This window comes from Macrobrachium rosenbergii, chromosome 6 (genome assembly GCF_040412425.1).
Source record: "Macrobrachium rosenbergii isolate ZJJX-2024 chromosome 6, ASM4041242v1, whole genome shotgun sequence".
Taxonomy (NCBI): Eukaryota; Metazoa; Arthropoda; class Malacostraca; order Decapoda; family Palaemonidae; genus Macrobrachium; species Macrobrachium rosenbergii.
This window is the reverse complement of record NC_089746.1, coordinates 29,039,160-29,051,878: the sequence shown is the minus strand read 5'-3', so window position 1 is coordinate 29,051,878 and position 12,719 is coordinate 29,039,160. Positions and strand designations below refer to the sequence as shown.

Here is a 12,719-nt window from a genome sequence, read left to right as displayed (position 1 = left end):
TTTATGAAAAAGCAGACGGGTCTGGCAACTTAAGACGTCTTTCCTGAACAGATGTAGGCCCAGAGAAAAAGAAAATTCTAATGGAATAAAACACTAACTTGAGAGAGAGAGAGAGAGAGAGAGAGAGAGAGAGAGAGAGAGAGAGAGAGAGAGAGAGAGAGAGAGAGAATGTTGTTGGGGAGCAATTAAAAATTTGGCAGTTTATGAATAGCAACAAGATGTAGAATCAAGTAAAACAGGAATTTTACATTATCGCAGTTGCTAGAAAGTGATGACTTCGTTTTGGGTTATTTCGAAAAAATAAAAATAAGAAATGCTGTGTTGATTATTCAACCACATAATTTTAACAGAAAGTCTTATGACACAGGATGAGGATACCACATGGAGAACCTCCAGATTTTAATTATACCGTACGCATTTGGACGGAGTACTGTTCATTAACGTCTGTTCTCTCTCTCTCTCTCTCTCTCTCTCTCTCTCTCTCTCTCTCTCTCTCATTTCTTACTGTTGTCAGTCTGCCTCAACTCACAATGGTTAATTAATAATCAGGTACATGACTCCTGCTTAGGCCAATGGATGCTTGTTGGATTTCAACGAAACGCGGCTATGTCGTTCTCTCCTTGTCTCGGATTCGACTAGGAATCTGGCCCGAATTCTCTACCAGTTGCCTTACGAGGCCAGAAAGAGAGAGAGAGAGAGAGAGAGAGAGAGAGAGAGAGAGAGGGAGAGGGGGGTGTTCAAATAAATCACTGGAGATTCCTTGAGGAGTACAGAAATTGCTCAGAGCATGACACGGCTTATCGCGCGAGATGGTAGTCTGACGGCTTATAGCACATGCTAATGTTTTAGTAATCATCCAGAGCGAGTAGGACGCCAGCCATTAACGAAGTAATCTTTCTACGTAGACAGCTTTTCTAGCGACACCGATTACTTGTCGTATTACTAAAGTAAGTCACTGCTAACAATTTCTCAAATGAAATAGGAAAGTCGTTCGTTAACTTAATGGCTGTATAAGCTTAGACTACAAATGGGCACTGGCTATCGCGTCTACAAAGTCTGAATAGTCGATTTTCTTTTTCTTTTACTGTTTTCTCAAGAGATGTTGTTAGGATAAGCTCCAGTACCTGAGTGTTAAAAGTGGAATCCCATTTGTTTAGTACTACTTCTAATAATTTAAAGACGAAGTATTTGCTAATGTACTGTCGTACGTACAATATTTCTGGAGATAATTGCCATTGCTTTGGGCTGTGTTTTCTTAATTATAAAAGCAATCTTTTGGGAGTAGTACAGCCCTGCGTGGGAAGCGGAAGGCAAGTATTTAAATCTGATCAGATTATTGTAGGTGGTATGTAAGCATTTTACGATTAATTCGAACTGACCCAGTATGAACATGAATTCATTTCCCGACGAGTAAAAGTTTCCTGGTTCTGATCGGCCGGGGTTGGTAGGAACATGACAAAATCGCCGTTTGCTTAAGGAGCTGACAGTAAATATCTGCAGTCGATGTCGTGAGAGCTTATCATCTGGCCTCTGATTGGCTGAAAATGACAATAAGTTCTTGAACGATCTTTCAGACATCTAAACCTTTTTGATTACTTCAAGAGAAGTAATAGCTAGAATTAAGGGGCCGTTGTGACGTCACAAATCTGATAGAGTTTTAAAGTGTATTTCGTAGTAACGGTGATTTCCTTTTGCGGTGGTCCCCTTTCATTAATTTTACTGTACCTTCATTCATATTCTCTTTCTTCCATCTTGCTTTCCACCCTCTCTTAACAATTTTATTTTTCTATAAAAGAAAACTATTGAGATGGCTATTAGTCTGTCCGTCCGCACTTTTTCTGTCCGCCCTCAGATCTTAAAAACTACTAAGGCTAGAGGGCTGCAAATTGGTATGTTGATGATCCACTCTCCAATCATCAAACATACCAAATTGCATCCCTCTAGTCTTGGTAGTTTTTTTTTTTATTTTATTTAAGGTTAGAGTTAGCCATGATCGTGAGTTTGGCACCGCTATAGGTGCCAGCAACACAAGCCACCACCGGGCCGTGGCTGAAAGTTTCATGGGCTGCGGCTGAGGGTTTCATGGGCCGTTGCTGAGAGTTTTCATAGTGCAACCAGTTTTCCGCCTGTTATACCTTGAATACATTTTTACTCTCAATTTCATTGGTCTCGGCGCTTAGCCTTTGGCCTAAATTTTCCATTCCATTCCTTTCCAAAATCTTTCTGTCCCTTTAACTTTAACTAGAATGGAGGGGATATTACGTATGGGTTATTACTTTCATTGGACAAGTGCAACAATGGCCCGTCTCTTGCTTTTGCTGCTGACTTGCGACAGGTGATAAACGGAATTTGAAATATTAGCCAATATTACAACTTGAAGTTTAAATTTCTAAGAGCTTTGGGATGATATTGACGGCCTTAACATCCTAGTATCCTTTTTTGGGGTTTGAACTCCATTACAGAAGTGAGCAAAAGCAGGATATAAACATTATGAGTCTGTGTTTATGTTAAATGATTAAATGATAGGTTGAAATATTGGCTATTTTTTATTATTTTTAGTATTATCATTATCATTGTTATTCCGAAGGTAAACCCATATTCGGGGCCATTGCTGTGAAATTGAAACTTCCAAATAATATGTTGTTCATTTGAAATAAGTTACAGAAGATAATAGGAAATACAGAAAGAAGAGACCAGTTATTAGTAAAGATATTAGTAAAGAAAAAGATAACAGACAAATAGACAAAAAAAAAGTCACTCACCTGACTAGTGATATTCGACAGTGATGAAAATTATCCTTAAACATTTAAGACTTCATACGAAATGGTCCGTAAAGTAAGCTTTTTGATAGCAGACATTAAACAATGAATCTTATATAGCAAAGAAACATGTGCCTTGAACCATGCCAAACGCTGATTCTAGATAATTAAGAAGATTCATAAAATAATAAGAAAATTATGTATCCTGATACGCTGAGCTGCTTGTAAGTGATAGGAAACTGTATATTCAAGTAAATACAAAGCTATGTATCTGAAACGTTCTAAACTAGTTGATAGTAGATTGTAAACTGTTAAAGCATTTACATTAAAAACCCATGTATCCTGAAGAACATTGAGCAACCTATGTACTGAAGTACATGACGTTAAACTTATGAATATTACATAACCGTAAGTATACTTAGGTAACACAGAGGTGTTGTTAAACTTATTGAAAAAATGAACTTACCAATGTATATCCTGAAACACTGAGCTACTTTTGTGGTGACAGTAAACTAGAGAAACTCTAGTGAAATATAAAATATTCCACCTGAAAGACACTGAACTAACTAAGAGTAATTAATGTGATCAGCTATCTTAGTAAACAAACTGAGTATTCTTAAACATAACCAAGCTACATGGTAACTGATACTGAACTTGTAATAAGGCTTACGTAAACACATAATTAATTTTATACCAATAGGAGTTTCAAGTACAAAAAAATCTATGTATCCTGATCAGTACCGAGTTACTGGATGGCTAACAATACATTGAGAAGGTATGAATGTGAGAAATATATATCCCGAAATAGTGAGCCTGAAGCAGACTGAAGTAACAAACTGCATATCATGAACAAAGTACAAGACCAAGAGCTGGCACTCTTATGACCCTGAAAAAACTAACATTCACTATATTATAAACAATTTAAGCTACCCTAGTTTTATTAGTCCAAAGGAGCAAATATTATAACTTGTCTATGCCAAAGTATGACTCTTTCCAACATTTATGTTGGTGGGATAATTTTTTTTTATACTTCATTACTATCATTAGGAACAGTTAACACTTTATTACATTCTGGTACATTTACACAAATTAGCTAAACTAAAATTTAAAAGTTTCAGGAAGTTAATTTTCTTCTTGTGTAGAAGATACTCATGGTGTCTTGTTCAACTTGTCCCATTTATGCTTGCAAGCTGTAGACACTGTAGTTGTTAGCGATTTCCTTAAATTTCAGTCCAGCACACTTCACATAAATGGGGACTTTGAATGAAGATAGTTTAAATTGCAGTGCAGTTTTCAGCCTATAAATGCTGTGGATCCAGATGATAAACTGGTCTTGGCTCACTTAGGTAAGACATTCAGGGCTTCTCCTTCGTCAGGTACACGTCATGGGCATTTGCACATAGAAGTTAAAAGTCTTCCATGTTTGCTTTATACTCTAAAAAGTGGGTCATTATTACTGTAGTTTGCCGTAGCGATGGTTGATTGCCGTGCATGCCAAGGTTAGCATTAACAGATTATAGATAAAGAGACAGAGATTGTTGACGAAATAATGCTCTTTTTATTTGTAAAGGGATATTTCAGACAAAATCGCATCGGCAACCTGAGACACTTGACTCTATAATGTAGCAGAATGATACAGTGCTATCTAACGTTATGGTGAATAGTTGAAGCAAATTACATTTTATACTCGTACCGTTACGACGTGAGAGTATTGGAAAACCCAAAATTAAAATACGAAACTTTGCAATTGCAGCCAGAAGCCTTTCAGCCCAAAGAAAGCTTACTGGTTCGATAGTCTCTGCTCTTATTGTTAAAGTTTACTTTCAGCATTCTTTTGACTAAAGAGTAAGAATTAACCTCATATCTGTGTTATTAACACATTCATTTTTCTTAATAGCTTAGATGAAATGAACTGTTTCCACAGTGATCTGGAGTTTTACTCATTTAGCGATTAACTTGCTCATAACACTTATAGGGTGAAAGGAAAGTACGCACATTCGTACGACTTTACGAATTTTTAGACGGAAAAAAAGTGCATTTGAGTGAAATCTTGCGTTAACAATCTCTCTCTCTCTCTCTCTCTCTCTCTCTCTCTCTCTCTCTCTCTCTCTCTCTCTCTCTCATGTGTAAAAGAGAGACATACACAAACAGAGAGGGATAGACAGGATGACCTTAAGCGAAAGTAAAACAAGTTATGGAGTCGGGGGAGGAAGGGGAAGGGGGGTGTGTGTGGTTTATGGAGGATACAAGGACGAGGATTGGGAAGGAGAGCAAAAAGGAGGTAAGGGGGAAAGGAGGGGGCGTTATGCCTTAGGCATGCGGAAAGGGGAAGGAGGGATAAAAGGGTGGGAGGATGGGACTGTCGGGGGGTAGAAAGGGTAGCATTGATCCTCGGGATAGTCGAGGGGGAAGGGATGGAGACGCCAGGAGGGGGAAATTTCCTGAGGGCACCAGAGAACACAATAATGAGCATCGCCTCGGGGCGCTCACCTCCCCCCCCCTCAACCTCCTTCCCTTTTCCTCCTCTTCTTTCTCCTTCCCTCTCCCTCGATTCTCATTCTACAGCCATCCAGTCCTACCGCAACCAAGCCAATTATTCCCCTCACTTTCCTTTCCTTAGGTATATATCTTCTAAACCAACAACGAAAGGCTGGGATTTTTTTATTTGTTGTCGTAATCATATTGTGCTTCTGTTATTTTTTTTCCCCTTGGTGGATTTTTGCGATGAGTGACCCTTTCCCTGGTGAACCGGGCCGTTTTTTTTCCCACAACAGTTTCTTTTACCCTCTTAACCTGATCTTGATAGACTTGTGCTTTTCTTTCCTATCATCGTTCAGGAGTATTGCTTTTTTTGTATTTTGTTTTCTTTCGTAAAACGTTGTTCTGTATGCGGTAAGATCATGGTCTACGTTCAGCAAAGCTTCTAGCTTAATCATTTTGTTCTAGACTTTATAGTTCGGTCTTAATAGCTTTTTGTCTTTCGTAATTAGTTATAAATGTTATGATCAACTAAGCTTCAGTGGCAATTATTAATGTACTTGATATTTTACCATTTAACCTTCAAAGTGTTCAACTAGCATTTCTTTGTTTTGTATAAGTTTAATTACGTTCAGCACATCTTCAGTCTTAGTCAGTTTTCTTAGTATTTGTAAACCAAGGACTACAAGTCTCGATTGCTGTTCTGTCAAGTTCATAGCTTTGCAGCATAAATGCTTTAGGCTGCTATTTTAGTAATTTTATTTCATACCGCAGAAAACTGTTTTCCTTTGATGGTAGCTGACTTAAAACAAGTAAAAAATGCGCCGAAGTTTCTTCGGCGCAGTCGAGTTTTCTGTACAGTGTATAATGCTGTAAAAAAAAAACTCAGCCACGGCCCTGGTGGCCTGTGTTGTTGGCACCTATAGTGGTGCCAGACGCACGATCATGGCTAATTTTAACCTTGAATAAAATAAAAACTCCTTAGGATGGAGGGCTGCAATGTGGTATGTTTGATGATTGGAGGGTGAACGATCAACATACCAATTTGCAGTCCTCTATAATAGCCTCAGTGGTTTTTAAGATCTGAGGGCGGACAGAAAAAGTGCGGACGGACGGACAGACAGATAGCCATCTCAATAGCTTTCTTTTACAGAAACCTAGAACGTATGATTGATTTTCATGAAAGTTTCATATAGAATCGGACATGGCAAATGACAGTCCATTAGGTTTCGATAGTATACCGGCCACGGATCATGGTATATACATATGCTTTGATTAGGTTGGAGGTGGAGCGGGGTTTTGATCGATTGAGTTACCGGGCATGACAACAACTGGGGTCACTGATACCGTGATTGTTAGTGTGGTTGTTTATATACCAGGGACCAGTCAAGTTTTATTTGTGCTATGGATTTATCATTCTGTTTTTCCAAGTGAAGGAAATTGTTACTTTTGTTGCTAATGGCTTATTTTCTTCACGACTTTTTAGTCTTCTATTTATCTGTCATCTTCCACGTTATACAAAGGAAAAACTTACGGATATTTTTTTCATAGGAAAAAAATCAATCTTAAGTTGTAATTATTTGTTACAGCAGATCCAAGTTCACTACTTGTGTTCAAGCGCAGGTACGTATTCCTCCGTATCTACACATTTGACGTATATTATATATATATATATATATATATATATATATATATATATATATATATATATATATATATATATATATATATATATATATATATATATATTATGTAAATTTTATAGTTGGTAATTGTATACTTTAAATTATAAATGTAAATCATCCATTCTTAAAAGTATTTTATAGATTCCTGTCCACGTATGTGTAGTACGCAGAATATACCTATGATTTCAATGGAAATGTCTTTGAACAATATTCACCGGTAGCCAAGCTGACCGTGTAAAACTTCTGAACGAAAAGAATGATTGCTTATGAAACGCGAATTAATATTCAGCTGTCCATTTGAGGTATTATTCATTTGAATAATCTATGCACCCGCTAGGTTTTTCATTTTTACTTGCTTATCTTCATGACAGCTTTTTGCCATATTGCTTCGTTACCACGCCCGTCGTTGTAGCAAAAGTAATATACAGCCCACAAGAAGCCAATGTAAGCATCATTAGTGTTTATCTTCATATGGTTAAAATTCTTGGTGCAGTTTTTTGGATACTTTAATGGCAGTGGTACCGCGCTTGTGTTCAGTTCTGGATGAGGCAAGGTATGGAACGTATGGTAGCGTTTAGGTTAATGTCTAGAGGCTTTTATGTCGGGTCACTAGTGAACTGCTGTGAGTTACAGATGTGAAAGAAAAAGGTAGATCGAGAGAGGTGGGGAGAAAAGATGGGAGAGAGAGATGCAATCGTGAGTAATAAGGACGTCAGCAAAGTGTACATCATACCATAATTAAGATAGGGAGGGACTCAACATGGTAGCACAGGTTTCATTTTTTATTTTCTTAGATGTGCTTATCTGACGAGACTATGTTTTGACGTATTTTCAGAATATATGTGAAATTAATGCTTAAAATATCATCTGCCTGGAAGGCTGATTTAACCGGGTGTGGAGAACGAAGGACTGTTATTTGTGTGTTAATTACTCTACCTCTTTTCGAACACCACTTTTTTTTTACAATTTTTACAACACAAACACACTCACTTTATATATATATATATATATATATATATATATATATATATATATATATATATATATATATATATATATATATATATATATATATATATATATATGTATATATATATATATATATATATGTGTGTGTGTGTGTGTGTGTGTGTGTGTGTGTGTGTGTGTGTATTTACATCTGCTGTGCATTTCATTCAGTATTCAAGCTAACAAACGTCATTGATTTCCACCACCTGTGAGTTTAACCAGTATATGGCGTAACACTGAATACCTTAAACTGCTTTGTCGTCGTAGTTATGACGACACTGTCCATCCTTGATTCATTGGCTCATTGTTGTCATGATGAAAGGAATCCGACCCGAGGCGTGACACTGACGCGTGAGATTCGTGCTTTGTAGAGAGCTATTGTAATGGGGTCTTTTCAGCGTCTTCCATGAGCGGGGACGGAGGTTTCCATGTGTTTCATTTTTGTATTGTATATGCGCTGCCGCGTGGACGGCCGCGCCGTGAAGAGTCCACTTGATAATCAGTGCTTTTGTCAAACTTGTTTCATTCTCGGAACAGGAAGGTGATTTGTTGTGTCTGACAGACAGACACACACTCACACACACTACATATATATATATATATATATATATATATATATATATATATATATATATATATATATATATATATATATATGTGTGTGTGTGTGTGTGCGCACGCACGTACCTGCGCGTGCGACGGCCCGCCCTTTCCCCCTTAGAAGTAGTAGCTGAGAATGGCATTACCCTTTCAGCTTTTGGCAGTATTTTGCTATGAGGTTGCTACCCTATTTTCTACTTAGTTAGTGGCTGCGACTTGCTATAGTCTACTCACTACCTTACAGTGTACTGTATATTTAATTTTCTGCTTACGTCAGTACATTTCCAGGAAATGTGGGAACTAACGGCGCATGCTTATATAGATGTTCCCTCACCCAAGACCCGAGTCGTAGATTTCGTTATTGAAACAGGAAATTCAGAACTAAAATCATTCATCTTCTCATAAACCGAAAAAGTTTTAATACAATATTAGTTTATTCAAAGATATTCATCTCTTATATCAATTATAATTTACGAAGGATTTATCTTTGCTACAGCAGCTTGTTGCATAAAAGTTTTTCAAACTCAAGCCATTGCCTTCGTCACTACAAGTGAATTTCATAAACGTTTGAATGCGCAAGTAGTTAGTTTTCAGACACCTTGAATACAAGTAAAGATTTCAACATTTTTGACATTAAACCCCTTTGTCAAAAGATTTTTCGTACGGTGTAGTAAGAAGGTATTATTACCAGAGACAAAAGATCTAACAGAACATTGATGCCGTTGCAAAAGAATAGTCGTTATGAATTTCGGTTTAATCTGGAAAAGATGGCGAAGTAATACCGGAAAATAGTCGGCATTAATTGCAAGGGTCTGGGTGACAAAGACTGGTGCTGAAGCTCTGTGCACCGGCAAAATTTATTTGCCACAAAAGCGATTCATCTCTCCTTGCAAAAGTGTGACGCTACAAAGTCAAAATTTTATTCTGTGTGGTGTTTATGCCTTTCATTCGCGCGTTTTGTGAAGGAGAAATATTTTTCTATTATTAGTGTCTTCACTAAATGCTATTATGGTTTTGCAATATATCTTTCAAGTGAGATTCAAAGGGCTGTTTTTCTCTATTTTGAAAATAATCTCTCTTGTAAATCGTTGCCTTATCTTGAAATATATATATATATATATATATATATATATATATATATATATATATATATATATATATATATATATATATATATATATTATTATCATTTTGTATATTCATTTATCACATTACCACAGGTGAAAAATAAGTGTAGGTCACCAGGTTTCGACTTGCATTCCAAGCCATTGACGAAGGACTGATACAGAGTGTGAGAAGTCACAAATATATATACTACAAGAACAGTACTGACGAACATACAAAAACCGTTAGAGGCTCCATATCCCCACTCAGGCCGGTGTCGAGGTAGGCCACTCCTATCGACACCGGCCTATATATATATATATATATATATATATATATACAATGGCACACACACACACACACACATATTGCATTTCTCTTATGCGTTGAGTTTGGTACACATACATACACACACACACACACCTCTGTGCACAGATTGATATAAAGACGAAATCTTTTGGGATATCCAAAGGGAAAGTTCTGCATTACCTGTCATTGATATTAGAACACCACACACACATACACACACACATATATATATATATATATATATATATATATATATATATATATATATATATATATATATATATATATATATATATATATATATATATATATAAACAAGTGTGGGTCTGGACATATACTGTTATGATTAGTTTCGGTCTTGGTACTTGGGACCTGAAAAAACGCCTCATGAGTTGTACTCACCTTGTGAGCGTTTCCAGCGACGATGTATAGATAGATCCGCCGACATCTATGTGGACAGGCGCAGTAAACCTGGAATTTGAATAATAAGTCATCAAGTATGGAAGTAATTAGCTGTTCAAGGCCTCATGTTAGTGGGTAGGACTATAACTGGCATATGATTTGATAAAATGTCTGGAATTACAAAATTACTATATTAGCAGATGAACTTCTGTTAGTAATTATAGCGGTTCTTAAACAATTGTTACTAGCTTTTCTCTCTCTCTCTCTCTCATACTATACATATATATATATATATATATATATATATATATATATATATATATATATATATATATATATATATATATATATATATATATATATATACACATATATATATATATACACACACACAAAAGTAATACCCAGATCATTATAGGCAAAAGTGACAAGTAGGCAGATCTCGGAACTTTTTAATATTTTATCGCTTTACTTTTGAAATTTTCCCCACACTTTGTGTGTTTTGTCGCTGTCCATCACGTTGATTACTTGGTCATTTAGCTGAAAGGAGGTTTTAATGTACCATTATTATATGCTAATGGCTTTATTTTTCCAGTTTTGTGAATTTTTTGTTCTTTTCGGATGCAAAGTAGATTTCTGACTGCATTTAAGAATTTTTTTATTTCCCGGGAGATCAGAAAGTCACAAAACCCTGTTGATATATAGACTTCTTTCTTTTTCTGGAAATACAACATAACTGATAATTTATTCTCCCTTTTTTTGTGGGATCGATTGTATGGGGTTGGAAATTGAAACACTGAATAGGAATTAATCTCGAGTAATTTTAATTACTTATCCAGTAGTTTCTTGAAGAAATTTTCTTTGGTATCCCAGTAGCAATGATAGACGTAACTTACAAACCCACAGTCATCTTATAACGTACCCTTTTTCTTGTGCAGGGTTACAATAGAAGGCATGGCATACACTGTATTTGGCCGTCTGTTATTTATTTATGTAGTTTTGTAACTTCATTTTTTTGTATATGGGCATTCAGTTTCTCACTTCCTTTTCAAGTGGTTACTAAATTTCAAAAATACGGTTAAGCGAAAATCCCACCTCTGCTGTCATCCAAATAGATGTTAGGAAATATCCTGTATTAGTAAAACAGCAATCTTTCATCTTTGTTTCACTGATATTTGTAATATTTGACTTAGATTTCCAAGAACCTATTTTTTTTTATCGAGATGGAATCTTGACTTATAAATGATTTGCTGGAAATATACACACAGATTTGTAGTCAAGAGTACCAATAGGAGGAAAAAAAACATTAGTCATTATTTATTTACAATTCAGCAAAACATAAGATATAATCTGAATTTGATTATGGATTTAATTAAAAGTAAAAATTTCAATTATATTTTTAAAATTTGTATTAAAAATTATTTTGCATAGTTACAAATTTAATGACTTGGGTAAACTCTTCTTTACGCATCTCTCGGCCCAAATTCGACTTCAGATTAAAGTTTTTCTTCCAGATCACCATTCTAGCATACGAACAATAATTTGCATTGCAATTTACATAAAGTGATTACCTCCTTAGCAAGGCTTCAGTTTCACACAAGTTCATACAACTCTGAACATCATCTCTAAACTAGACAACACTCATGCAAACATTAACCCCGCTCACTAATTGTGTAGTTTTGATTGTTTGTTATTTCTGTACACATCCTTTCACATTCTCAAATTTCGAACTGATTCTCCTTAAAATCTTAGTTTCTTTACGACAGCAGCATAGATTTTCTTAAGGTTGTAATTTGAACACTGTTGACCCCCAGTCTTATCATCTTTCACTGAGAGAGAGAGAGAGAGAGAGAGAGAGAGAGAGAGAGAGAGAGAGAGAGAGAGAGAGAGAGAGAGAGAGAGAGAGAGAGAACTGGAAGCAATCGGGTTTTATTTTTTAAAGTTACTAAAACCTAGCAATACCTCTTCAAAATTTGCATCATTTAATATTAATGGACAGATCTTCATAAACACATCTGACACAATCTTCGATAACCAATCTTCATACATCACGTATTTAATCTTCATAAAATAGCTGGACATAATACAAGCTTACATATGTAGGCACGCTCAGAAGCAAGAGCCTGTTGCTGCGAAGTCGACTTGCTGAACAAACATGGATTGGTGGCACACGCATTCTTCCTCACAAACCTCTCAGTTGTGATTTGCATGCCTTCCCCCTCTCAGTCAACCATCATAACAAACCAGTGCAGTTTAACGCCAAAGCACAACAACTAAACAGAAACACAGTCCTCCCAAAGCAATATCATTAAAAATTTATTTTCTCAAAAGAAAGTCATTGCCACACAAATCACAAAGCTCAACAACATTGAAT

General features: G+C 36.0%; 1 protein-coding gene and 1 long non-coding RNA gene across 9 annotated transcripts in view; one reads left to right on the top strand and one right to left on the bottom strand.

The window, feature by feature from the left end:
- Window positions 1-12,719, top strand: part of LOC136839398 (uncharacterized) — a 441,312-nt gene that overhangs the window by 129,216 nt on the left and 299,377 nt on the right. The window lies entirely within an intron of this gene.
- Window positions 1-12,719, bottom strand: part of twz (BTB/POZ domain-containing protein twz) — a 240,450-nt gene that overhangs the window by 71,693 nt on the left and 156,038 nt on the right. For all 6 annotated transcript variants that reach the window (XM_067105387.1, XM_067105385.1, XM_067105384.1 and 3 more), the window contains one exon: window positions 10,346-10,414. In XM_067105387.1, coding sequence (XP_066961488.1) covers window positions 10,346-10,414 — 69 coding nt within the window. The remainder of the gene's footprint in view (window positions 1-10,345; window positions 10,415-12,719) is intronic.